This window comes from Apium graveolens, chromosome 11 (genome assembly GCF_009905375.1).
Source record: "Apium graveolens cultivar Ventura chromosome 11, ASM990537v1, whole genome shotgun sequence".
Classification (NCBI taxonomy): domain Eukaryota; kingdom Viridiplantae; phylum Streptophyta; class Magnoliopsida; order Apiales; family Apiaceae; genus Apium; species Apium graveolens.
In genome coordinates this window covers 185,651,030-185,664,536 of record NC_133657.1, presented here as the reverse complement: position 1 = coordinate 185,664,536, position 13,507 = coordinate 185,651,030, and the positions used below count along the sequence as shown (strand labels likewise).

General features: G+C 36.8%; 1 protein-coding gene and 1 long non-coding RNA gene across 2 annotated transcripts; one reads left to right on the top strand and one right to left on the bottom strand.

The window, feature by feature from the left end:
- The first annotated feature begins 1,942 nt into the window (after nucleotides 1-1,942).
- LOC141698044 (uncharacterized) lies at nucleotides 1,943-5,331 on the top strand. The gene is made up of 4 exons (XR_012564931.1): nucleotides 1,943-2,224; nucleotides 2,346-2,424; nucleotides 3,286-3,330; nucleotides 5,081-5,331. It is a non-coding gene; the product is annotated as an uncharacterized LOC141698044 (long non-coding RNA).
- Nucleotides 5,332-12,443: 7,112 nt separating this feature from the next.
- On the bottom strand, nucleotides 12,444-13,013 carry LOC141696256 (NAC domain containing protein 50-like). Its single transcript, XM_074500422.1, has one exon. The coding sequence runs from the start codon at nucleotides 13,011-13,013 to the stop codon at nucleotides 12,444-12,446; it is 570 nt and encodes a 189-aa protein (XP_074356523.1).
- Between the last annotated feature and the right edge of the window lie 494 nt (nucleotides 13,014-13,507).

The window sequence follows — 13,507 nt, the reverse complement described above, 5'->3', positions numbered from 1 at the left end:
GGTACAGGATTTCGCTAAGATATCAGGACCTTTGACTAGGCCTACTTGCAAAACGGAAAAGGTTGCGTGGAATGAAAAATGTGAGGATAGTTTTCAGGAATTGAAAAGGAGTTTGGTAACAGCCCCCGTGCTGGCATTGCCGATGGATATTCAATTCATCCTGGAGGTACCAAGATGTACCGAGATCTAAATGAATATTATTGATGACCCAACATGAAAAGAGACGTGGCCAATTGAGTCAGTAAGTGTTTGACCTGTTAAAGAGTGAAGGTGGAACATCAGCGACTGAGGGGACTCCTACAACCCTTAGGAATTCCGATGTGAAAGTGGGAACAAATAGTCATGGATTCTGTGGTAGGATTTCCTCGAGCTAAGGCTAACCGTGATGCAGTATGAGTAATTATATATCGACTGACCAAGTCAGCATACTTTCTTCCAATCAAGAAAACCTACATGGTGGATAAATTAGCAGAGCTATACATCAAGGAAATTGTGATAAGACATGGAGTCTCTGTAGCTATCGTATCTGACAGAGATCCCCGATTCAACTCCAGATTTTTTGAGGAGCTTTCAGGAATGCTTATGAACCAAACTGAATGTGAGTACTGCATACCATCCCCAAACCGATGGACAAAGTGAGTGAATCATTCAGACATTGGAGTACATGTTGAGAAATTGTGTAATTGATTTTTAAGGTTATTGAGATGAACACCTATCTTTGATAGAGTTTGCCTACAATCATAGTTATCATGCGAGTATAGAAATGCCCCCACATGAGGCGCTGTATGGTCGGAGGTGCCATTCACCCTTGTACTGGGATGAAGTTGGTGAAAGAAAGTTACTAGGTCCCGACTTGGTGTAAAGAACGAGGGACATAGTTGAGTTGATCAGAGGATGCTTAGCGGCAGCCCAAGACCGACAACGTAAATATGCCGACTTAGCACGAAAAGACAGAGAGTATGAAGTGGGTGACCAGGTATTTTTGAAAGTGTCACCATGGGAAGGACTGATGAGATTTGGAAAGAAAGGGAAGCTGAGTTCCCGATATATGGGTCCTTTGAGATTTTGTGACGAATAGAACCGTGGCATACGAATTGGCTTTACCTCCAAACCTTCAACAGGTTCATAGTGTTTTTCATGTGCCAATGTTGAGAAAGTATAATGCGGATACCAAGAATATAGTGAAACATGAGTAAGTACTAGATCCGTCCTACATTGAACAACCAGTTGAAATCATTGGTTGAAAAGAGCAAGTACTCAGGGACAAGAGTGTCAAGCTATTCAGAGTCTTATTGAGACATCCCAAGGTCGAGGAGTCGACTTGGGAATTAGAGAGCCACCAGCGAGAAAGGTACCCCCATCTATTTGTGAGTTGATTCCGGGACGGAATCCTTTTAAGGGGGGGAGACTGTAAGAACCCTGATTTTTGTAATATTTTAAAACTTTTGTGAATAGTAACTTGAGCTAATTAAGTAATACGTATGGGGATCATCATTAAATGAATAGTGGAATTTTGAGAATCCGAGATCATATTCTTGTTTATCGAGGAAAATAAGTGAATGTAAAAGCCGACGGAATTCGAAGATTCACAATTATACTACGTGTTTTCGTATCCGTAAAGAATGGCGTAGAACCGGGAATACTACGTGAAATAAATAATATATCAAGGTATTTCTATGATCAAGAGAAGGAATGGAATTGGTTATAGGATTATAAGCGATAAAAGAAATCGCTACGAAACAAGTCGTTATACGTGGAAACTATCGGAATGGAACGACGATTGCATTTACGATAAATAAACGAATGAGAAATTAAATCCCATGCAAGTTGGCCATGCATAACCAAGTCCTAACTAGTAGTTAGGAGTGTAACTAGATGATTAGAAGCTAACTAGAATAGTTAGTGGAATAGTGTTGAATAGTGATGGGAGACAAACAAGTACACAAGCCATACTTCTCCCTTTTCTCACTTCACCACACAATCAAACCAACCCATAACTTTGCCAAATTATTGTCAAATCTGCTGCATACATCCCATATATTCATTATACACTCCCACACTTTAGCCACAAAAGAAAACAACCCCTTTTCCCTCACTTAAAGCTCTCCCATTTTTCATTCCAGCAGTTCGGGTTTTCTGAGCAAGGGAGAAAGAAAAATTCATAACTCAAAATATACTCATTCAAATATCATGAAATTTTTACCATATCTTCTCTATATCATGGGTAAGCTTCGTACCAAATTTCAGCCTCAAATTATTTTTTTTGAATTTTATAAAAATGTTTGAATGAGGTGCTGAAATGTAACTCCGAAATTCTAACTTGTTTCTTGGTTTTGTTTCTTAAGGAGCTAGCCCTTCTAAGCGTTTTTTTAAGCAAACCAAGCCTCAATAATCCTAGCACTAACCTTTCTAGTGTCCAAGAAGGTATAAGTTTCAACCCTTTAAGGTTTTATGGTTGGATTTAAGAGTTATGTTTGTTGTAGTGTTAAGATCCAAAGGATTGTGTTTGTTTGAGTTTGTATTGATTATGTTCTTGCTAAAGGCTTGAGATGTTGAGTTGTAATCCATGTATGTGGTACTATATAGAGCATATAAGGTGTATGTGGGTGGATCTTGAGAAGTACTTGTGTTTATGATGGTTATAGGTAGTGATTGTGTTAAGATCAAGTAGTAGAAATTGAGTTTGGGCATTCTTGCACTTGATCTGTTTTCTGCAGGACATTCGGCCATGAAAATGGTTAAAATTTTAAAACCACTGGCCATGACCAGATATATCTTGTTTTGTAGTTTCTATACATATGTAGAGCATCATGAGGAGATTTACGATTTAGGAGTTATGGTCGTTTTAGTGTAAAACATTTCTGCGATTAGCCAACTGCACTTAAATCCACTTGCATGGTGATTTTGAAGGACTTAAAATAATTTCGAGATTCTGGAAAAATTATGAAAAATGGATATGACAGTAGAGAAGACTGTCCAAAAAGAATTTTGAGAAAATATTAATTTTTCGATTTTATAAAAATATTTTGGTAAAGCGAGCGCAAGCGAGAAACGCATAAAAACCTAGTTTTGACGCGCGTTTTCTCACGTTCGAGCTTAAAACTCGAAATGGACTTTCTAAAGCGAACGATCGATTTCCAAACTCGACCATGTTATAAAGTGAGAATATAAGTGTTGAGAATGTGACGATCGGAGATTCGTTATACTTGAGTAGTTGCAAAAGTTGCTTAATAAGAGCGAGACGTTAATCGCGTACTAACTTAGACCGTTGGTTCTTGTTTATAGATCGCCAACCAAACACTAGATACCATACCACTTCGATTACTCGAGGCAAGTTTTCGAAACCCTATCTCATACTATCCATGCTATATATATACTGTTGTGATATTGATGGCATGATTTACAGTTCAAATATATATGTTTGTCTATGATATCAATGCATACGAATTATGCGATTGTTTACGAAAACAAATTTCGTTTTACACGAGTATGAGAAATTGAAACGTATTTCAAATATAATATAGGATAATGGGAGTCGGAAATATTTTAATAACGGTTTAATTCCGGAGAGAGCCGAACGCGAAAGATTTCTATTTCGATAAATAAAGTACGTTCGTGTAATTTATATATCAAGCGAACGATTGAGATTTTGACTTAAACTTCGAGAAATATTGGTTTATTCATTTAAGGGACACCCTTACTCGATTGATTATTTTATAAAGCGATACTTAAGGGATTATTAAATATCCATAAAGTATTTAAAAATATACTGAATAGTTTATAAATCATTTCACGTTATTTAATAAAGATTTAACTATTCAAAGAGCAATTATAGGATACCAAATCCTGTTTTGATTATTTGATTAAGGTGTCTCCATTCATTGGACCTTATTCAGAGATATTTTGTATTTAAGATTTTTTTATTAATTCATTGAACCTTATACAAAGATATTTTATTTATAAGATTTTATCAATTCATTGAATCCCTCTTAAAATATTATGAGACCTTAGATATTTAATATCTTCGGACTTCTAAAAACTTATTTAAAAATAGACATGGTTCCCAAAGGTACTTTCTAAATTATTCAAAACTCTTGAAAGAGATTAATCATTTGAAACGTATCAAAACCTTAGGGAACTTAGTCTAGAAGCATAAGAGTTTTGCTTCCTCATTCAATAAAGAACAAGTGAGTAATATATGTGTCACCCTACTACAGATAGGGATTTGAAAATGATTTTAAATTCAAAACTCCGACAACTCCCAGAGATCAATTGAGTTAAAAGTGATGAATAAATCATCTTATTTAAAGGTCAACTTTTAACGACCTATTCCTTCGAAAAAGGATTTTGAGCAAAAGATATAATTGTTTTGGGACTGGAATGTGGCCTGCCCGGCACGGAGTGGTATCGGGCAGTGACCAGGCGCGGAGTGGCGCATTATGCAAGCGCGGAGTGGCGCATTGTACGGTTATATGGTCTATGTGACCTTTGACTTTCGGACTTGCACGGCAATGGGCAACCACCGTGTAGTGTCTTGATGAGCCCAAAGGCGGCTAGGTTTGTATTCCTTCTACTAGTAGAGAAAATTTCGTACTCGGCTGATCACCGGTACGTGGTTTATTCCAGTATAGTCCCTTTCTTCCATTTTGGAAAAACTGTTGTGAAATATATAACAGAGAGCCGATAAGGCTGAGTTTTAAACAAGGATATTGATAATTATATATCAAATCCATTTGAGAAATCTGCCAATAAGGCTGAGTTTTAAATTGGGATGTTGATGAATATATATCACACCCATTTGAGAATCTTGGTTCGAGTAACATCTTGAGATTTTGAAACAAAACGAGTACGAGTATAAAATAATTTTGAGAAAGAGATGAATACAAGTATCCAGTGGTTATACTATTGTAGTTGATTTTGAGAATATTATAAATTTGACAAGCATATAAACTTTCAGATTGCTTTGGAGATACAAAGTATAATTATTGGTTTTATTTATCCTTACATACTTAATTATGGGGATATATACCTTGCTGAGCTATAATGCTCACCCTTGCTTTTATATATCATATCACAACAGACTACCAGCATGGATCAGACCAGGACTGCTGTCCGTAGGCGGGTAAGGAACACTCGTGAGTTCTGTAGGCTTTTTGTGCGCCAGCCCCGTCAGGTAGATAAGTGGAGATGATTTATTTGATACTGTTTCCAAGCATATAACCTGTGTGTGTGTGAGTTTGAATAAAAGGTCGAGTAATATTGTGAAAAGAGAATTATTTAATTAATAAGTGATCGTAACGACCCGAATTCACGACCTTGGATTTGGGGGTGTTACAACAGTCTTTCTTTTGTGACTTGATCTTTTCATCTTTCCTTTCTGACAAGCATCACATACCCCATATTGAAACAAATCCAATGCATGCATGTCTCTCACTAATTTTCTTTTTACTAGTGTTGATTGCCTTGAAGTTTAGGAGAGAGAGCTTTTTGTGCCAAAGCTAGCATTGTTTATTTGATGCTTTGGTGTAGAAACAACACACCTTGTCCTTGTCTGTTGAGTCCATGTCTGCAACAAATAGGTTTCCTTTTCTTACTCCTTTGAGAGCAATTTTACCAGTCTTCCTTTTTGAGATTGAGCAATCTTTCTGTCAAAATCAACCTTGAATCCTCTATCTGTGAATTGGCTGACACTTAAAAGATTATACTCAAGTCCTCTACATCTTGAATGATAATATTTACACAATCCCATTATGAATCCATTGTCGTTGTCTCCAAAGGTCACCAATGGATCAACCATCTCCTTAAACTGTGATAACAGGGTTCTATCACCTATCATGTGTCTGGAACAACCACTATCAATGACCCACATGACCTTATTCTTCTTGCCCTGCACATAATGAGTTTCAAGTATTTTTAGCTACCCAAACTGTGTTGGGTATATTCTTTTTCTTTACAGAGTTTGCAGGAATAGAGTTTGAGTTATCAAACAGAACATTTTTCTTAGGCTGATTAACATTCTCATTCTTGACCTCAGATCCAAAGTTAATTTCCTTTAAATCTTTTCTTAGTTTATAACAACTAGTCATAACCTTCAGGGAATGCAACCAAACTTGTCACAAAAATAATAGAGATTATCAGTTTGTGCTTTATTATATTTGCAGGGCTTATGATTGGGCTCACTAATAGAGTCTTTACAAAGATGAGTTATATGATTTGATGAGCCACATTTTGGACATTATTTTTTAGAGGCATCTGCAACATAAGCATAATTTTTGCTTTTGTTTACTCCAATCTCTTCAATCCTGTTTTTCTTTTTCTTCCTTATTCTTTCAGTTTTCACTTTACTTTTAGGAGTCTTGGGTCTTTTCACTTTAAGGGTTGGTAGTTGAATTAGCATTTTCTTTGTTTTCATCCTCATCTGCAATTTCTTGCTAATGGTGAGCTCCTCTTCAAGAAAGTCCACCTCATAGGGTTTAAATATGGATGCATCCAATTTTTGTAAGACACCAGGAACTTTCTTGTTCAATTTTTCTTTGCCTCTATCAATTTGATTTTTCTTTACAGGTGCATTAGCCTCAGGGCCGTGCGTAAGGGTGTACGAAGTGTTCGACGACACACGGACCAAAAATTTGGAGGGCACAATTTTTTTATAGATATATGTGTGTATTTTAGTATATAATGTTAAAAAAAAATTGGTACAATTTTTATTTTTCAAGGGAAAAAAATGTGAAAATAGAGTAAAAGTTTAAAATAGTAATGGTTAAATAATTGTAAATTATTATCTTAAGAAAAACTTAAAAAAATACATTAATCTTAAAAATTTTAGAAACTATAAAATTTTGAAAACAAATTGATTAACAAAGCATGTAATAGAAATGTTAATTTTTTTTAATAGTCTAGACAAATAATATTAATTTTTTCACTCGTTTTTTCTTTGATAACTTGTATACTTATATTTGTTTAAATAATTCAATTTTAAGGTGATTAACTTTTTAAAAATTATATCTATATATAATGTTTATATATTCAATGAAAAACGTTAATGTGAAAATAATATTATTATAATTAAATGATGTTTGTTATATAAATTTATATAAGTTTACGATGTAATTTGTATTTTATTTATCTCTTTGTTTAAAATTATTACTGCCTCCGTCCCGACCATTTGTTTACATTTGGTTTGGGCACAGATGTTAAGAAATATGTATAAAGTAGGGAAAAAGAGAAAGAAAAGTGGGTGGAGTAGTGAGACCCATTAATTTTTAATGTATAAAAAAGAGATAGTGGAGTAAAAGTAGTGTGAAAAGGAAAAAAAGTGAGAAAGTGGTAGGACCCATTTACTATTTTTGGTAAGTTTTGAAATGTAAAGAATTGGATGGCACATCCTGAAAAGGAAAGTGTAAAGAAATGGTTGGACTGATTCTCATAACTTAATTCAGAACTACAGTCTCTTCCACCTTCAACTGTATAGTTAATATCGACTATTTTTGAATCATGATTTGGGGCGACCTCCTTTCCCGATCCTCTAAATATATGCAAACTCTGAATCAAGACGGCTTCTCTCCTGTCATCCTTAGTAGTACAGATAGAAGTAGCGTTTTTCTTGTTGGCTTCAGCTTTAGACTTAGTACCACTACCACGTGTTTGTAGAAACTAATGAATCAACAAACTGTAAAACTGAGAAAAAAGAAATAAGAGCTGATTTCGTTCATTAGTAAAATGTGATTACAATCCAAATATATAGAAACACATACCCTAATGACAGCTAAAACTCAACGACCTCTCCTTAATACTCTCCATTACAACTAATGCAAATCTTTAACTCCCTGATATTTTGCCACTGACTGTGACTCAGACATTCCCCTAATAAAACTCTTAAATCAATTTATTTAAAAATAGGAAAACATGTTTTGCTTAAATTAATTCCAACAGACACTCCCTTAAGCCAAACTGTTTTTCTGCAGATTTTTAACACCCAGAAGCTTCCTCATCTGCTCAAACTTTACTGCAGATAACGCCTTTGTTAGTACATCTGCCCTTTGCTTGTCTATCTTCACATGCTTGATGATAACTTCACCACGGTCTACACATTCACGAACAAAGTGAAACCGTATATCTATATGTTTACTACGTCCGTGGAAAACAGGATTCTTCGATAGATCCATAGCAGATTTATTATCGACATATAGCACCACTGGTCCAGTCTTTCCATCCGTTATTTGATTCAATACATTCCTCAACCACATAGCTTGACAAGATGCCGCTGTCAGCGCCATAAACTCGGCTTCACAAGACGAGAGAGCCACACAGCGCTGCTTCTGGGAAACCCAGGTTACTAGACTATCGTCTAGATAAAATGCCAGACCAGTCGTACTTTTCCGATCGTCCACACTGCCACCTAAATCACTATCAGAGAAACCCGATAACATATAATTCCCCTCTCCCTTCAAGTAAACAAGACCAAATTCGATTGTCCCACGTACATATCGTAGTATCCTTTTAACTGCATTCAGGTGCATAACAGTAGGTTTTTCCATATATCTACTGACCACTCCGACAGCGTATGCAATATCAGGACGCGTATGGACGAGATATCTTAAGCTTCCAACTAAACTCTTGAACTCAGTGGGATTCACCGTTTTTCCATGTTCATCCTTGTTCAACGCCAACTTTGATTCCATGGGATACTTGACTGGTTTACACTCTGCAAGGCCTGCTTTTTCAAGTATTCTTTTTGCATAAGCACTTTGCTTCAGTTCAATATACCCCTTTCCCTGTTCAACTTCAATACCTAAGTAATAGGAGAGTCTGTCCAAATCACTCATGTCAAACTCTTTAGCCATTTCCTTTTTAAACATCTCAATGTTAGAGATTTTCGTTCCGATAACAAGGAGGTCATCCACATAAACTGCAACTACCAATGACTCATTTCCCTCACGGCGACAATAAACTGCATGCTCATATGGGCATTTTACAAACCCAAGATCAATCAGATACTTGTTGAGTCGAGCGTACCAAGCTCTTGGTGCTTGACGAAGGCCGTAGAGTGCCTTTAGCAACCTGTACACCTTTCTTTCTTCACCTTCCTTTTCAAACCCTTCTGGTTGTAAAACGTATACTTCCTCTTGCAAATCACCATTAAGGAAGGCGGATTTTACATCCAGATGATGCACATCCCAGCCGTTCTTGGCAGCTAAAGCCAACATGAGTCTAACTGTTTCCAACCTGGTGACCGGAGCAAAAACTTCGTTGAAATCGATTCCCTCTTTCTGCACATATCCTTTCGCTACTAGGCGTGCTTTGTACTTTAAAATATCTCCATTTGTATCCTTCTTCAATTTGTAAACCCACTTAAGTCTGATCGCCTTTTGGCCAGGCGGCAAATCAACAAGTTCCCAGGTTTTATTTCTATCTATAGAATCCATTTCACGTTCCATTGCACCTTGCCAGTTTACATCATTCACTACTTGCCCAAACGTCGACGGCTCATCTATACTCAACATCAACATTTCATCAGCAATCTCTATTTCTTCAGTCTCATTATAAATGTCGCTCAAAAGTCTAAAATTCCTGAGTTCCGAACTGTTTTGAGACGACTCTGAGCTATATCCACTGCTCTCAGTTTCACGAGACACGCTTCCTGTGGAGGATATATCTGGAGTTGAATTTTCACTCCCTGCTTCGAAACTTTGCGTTTCTTCCTGATTTTCAGCATGGGTTGTAACGCCATTAATAACAACAAAAGTCTCTGTAGTGTTTACATCTCTACTCTCTGCAGACACATCCCATTCCCAACCTTTTTGTTCTTCAAAAACTAGGTCTCTACTGACATGTACAGATTTTGGAACTGGATCATATACCCGATGCGCCTTCGTACCTAGCTCTTTGCCAAGATAAACAACTGGTTTGCTTCTATCACTTAACTTTCGGAGATGAGCACTTGGTATCTTCATAAAGGCTTTGCATCCAAACACTCTAATATGGTCAATCTGTGGCTTTTTTCCAGACCACGCTTCATAAGGAGTTTTCCCCGTTAGTGCTCGTGTGGGTACTCTATTTAGAATATAAACGGCGTGTCGAACCGCTTCTCCCCAGAAATTCAATGGCATGGCTCTTTCTTTCATTAAGCTTCTACCCATTGCCACTACGGTCCTGTTACGCCTCTCAACAACTCCATTTTGTTGAGGCGAATACGGGGCCGTATAATGTCTTTCAATGCCGTGATTCTCACAGAAATCCTTGAACTTAGTTGAGCAGAACTCACCGCCCCTATCAGTTCTCAAGACTTTAATCCTTTTATCTCGACCATTTTCAACTAGCAGCTTAAATTTTCTAAAAGCATCAAGAGCTTCATTTTTGCTCCTAAGTAGATAAACCCACATCACTCGGCTAAAGTCATCCACGAGTAGCAGAAAATATCGATTACCAACCGTAGTTATTGGAGAGATGGGGCCACAAATGTCCCCATGAATGAGTTCCAAACATCCATTTGCTTCAAAACTCGAACTTTTTGGAAATGATTTTCGTGATTGTTTTGACATTAAACAGCCATCACAAACCGACTTCTCCGGTGTCAATTTCGGCAAGCCAATCACCATTTCTTTTTCAGACATTAGAGTCAGGGCTTGAAAGTTTACGTGCCCCAACCTCTTATGCCACAACTTGGCATTCTCTTCTGCACTTGTTAGCATACACACATTTTTCACATCATCGAGTATAATCTTATAAAGTCGATTAGCAGTCCGTTTTACTTTCATTAACAACGTTCCATTCAAATCATGAACCCACAAAGAATCTCCATCTAAGGTTACTTTATTACCCTCTTCAGACAACTGACCCAGACTAATGATATTACTACATAAGTTGGGAATAAAGTATACCTCACTTAGCATCCTAGTTTCTCCGTTCTTGCATTTGAAAGAAATAGAACCCTTTCCTTTGATATTGACAGTAGAACCATCTCCAAACTTCACTTGTCCGATCACATCTTCATTCAATTCACAAAATTTTGACTTAATTCCGGTCATGTGATTGCTAGCGCCGTTGTCTAGATACCAAACATTCGAGTCTTTTCCATCATCTGGCTCAGAACTCAGTTTTGGGACAACTCTTTCTTCATTCAGCAACAGGGTAGGCATGTCCATTTTAGAAGTTTCTGCCAGAAGCAATGCTGCTTCATCATCTTTAATTTGTGTCAAGTTCGCTTCTGCTTTATGCTCTTTATCATGTCGCCAATATCTCTCCTTTCGCGGTTTCCTGCATTCAGAGGCATAATGCTCAAGTCCCTGACAATTGTAACATCTAAGTTTGCTACGATCATGACCTGGGTTGGAGTTGCCACTTCCCTCTTCCGTCTGGTTCTGACGGGTTTTACTTCCATAGAATTTCTTTGGACTGTTCCTGCCTCTGCCACGATTACTACTAGTGTTCTTTCCCCTGTCATTCGTACCTCTTCCAGCACGTTTTGACCATTCCTCCTGTGTCAATAGTAACTGCCCGCCTGTGCTTTCACTCTGACCTCGCAGACGTTCTTCGTGAGCCTTTAGTCGACCCACTACCTCCTCTACTGACATCGTCTCCATGTCCCCAAATTGTTCTATTGTTGAAGCAATCTGGAGATACTTGGAGGGAACAGCTCTGAGGAGTTTTTTAACTACATATGCCTCCTCAATCTTTTCTCCTAGAAGACGAATATTAGTAACTACTCCATACAGCTTGAGACAAAAGTCATCCAGATTATCCGTCTCCTTCATGTTCATTGATTCAAACTCCGTTTTAAGCGTTTGTACTTTCGCTTTTTGAACTCGTTCTGCGCCTATACACATGACCTTGATTGACTCCCATGCCTCTTTAGCGGTTTTCCTCTCTGCAATTGACAAGAGTATATCTTCTGGTATACTTTGATAGATGGCTGCCAATGCCACCTTATCAGTCTTCTTGTCTACAGCAACCCCTGGACCAGTCGCTTCAATAGCCTCCCAGACGTCTTGTGCCTCCATAAAGACTTTTATTTTTAACGACCACGCCGTATAGTTGCTCCTCGCTAACATAGGATAATTCAAGCCCACGGATCCTTCCTTCTGCTTCTGCGTATCCATTACTGTTATTTTTGAGTGTAACAGTTTTGGCATATACTTGGGCATCAACAGAAACGTGAAGGCTCTGATACCACAGTGTAGAAACTAATGAATCAACAAACTGTAAAACTGAGAAAAAAGAAATAAGAGCTGATTTCGTTCATTAGTAAAATGTGATTACAATCCAAATATATAGAAATACATACCCTAATGACAGCTAAAACTCAACGACCTCTCCTTAATACTCTCCATTACAACTAATGCAAATCTTTAACTCCCTGATATTTTGCCACTGACTGTGACTCAGACATTTCCCTAATAAAACTCTTAAATCAATTTATTTAAAAATAGGAAAACATGTTTTGCTTAAATTAATTCCAACAGTGTTCCTGAATCAGCTTTGATAACCTTGGTCTTTTTTGATCCATCGAAAGTAATACGACAAAGCACATAATTCTCAAAACCGTGTAAAAAGTACTCGTGCATCTTCCAGTAACCAACCTTATTCAAACAAACTTCATCACCTAAACCATTAATATCATTAATCTGAAAAACTAACATCCTCTTATGCCCAATAAGGTTTTTACCCTCCATGATCGGGCTACGACCTGTTTCATCATGCCACATGCCGCAACCAGCTTTCCTAACATTATGTTCATTCCCTTGTATGCCAGATGATTCCTTATTAGCTGCTATCTTTGTCAAACTAGCAAATATATAAACAACCTTTTCCAGCTCGTGCTTTCCCGTAATCCATTGAGTTGATGAGTCATTGAAAATCTCCCATGGATTGGCTCTTGGACCGTAAATTTCCTTCTCCTTAATGCAATCAATAGGAAGTTTTTCACCCAAAACTTTAGCTTTCAGATAGAAATTCAACAACTGTTTGTCTGACGGATCGAATTTAAAGCCGGGTACAAACCAAATATTCACCATAATACCTGCTCACGGTAAACTAGGTTAACTTACGGCGTTTCAAGAGAAACTCAACTGCGAAAACTGTTTGGTGCCTCTAAGGCGGTGTTAACAAGAAATTACAGGTAGTAGCATTCATTGCATTATATATAGGCACGCATATGCTCGTATCCAAATCTACCTAGGAAAGGTTTTGCAAATATGTTTTAGGTTAGAAAAGTTCCTTAAGGAGCAAGTGTTTAATTTTAGTTTATTTAACTTTTATATTTAATTATAAATTTTTATATATATTTTATTAACTAAATAATTTGTTTGTTAAGTGAGTTTAATTTTCTAAAACTTTTTAAATCATTGATTTCTACTTATTTAGCATACTTTTTGTAAAAATAATGACAATAAATAATAAATTTCTTTTAAAAATAACTACTCTTGTATTATAATATAATTCAAATTATGCACTTATCCAATCAGAAAATTATAAATTATAAAATTTTCCTTTTTAAATCCTTCTTCGA

Excerpts from the sequence above, each read along its gene's own strand:
- LOC141696256 (XM_074500422.1), bottom strand. The coding sequence starts at position 13,013 with ATGGTGAATATTTGGTTTGTACCCGGCTTTAAATTCGATCCGTCAGAC.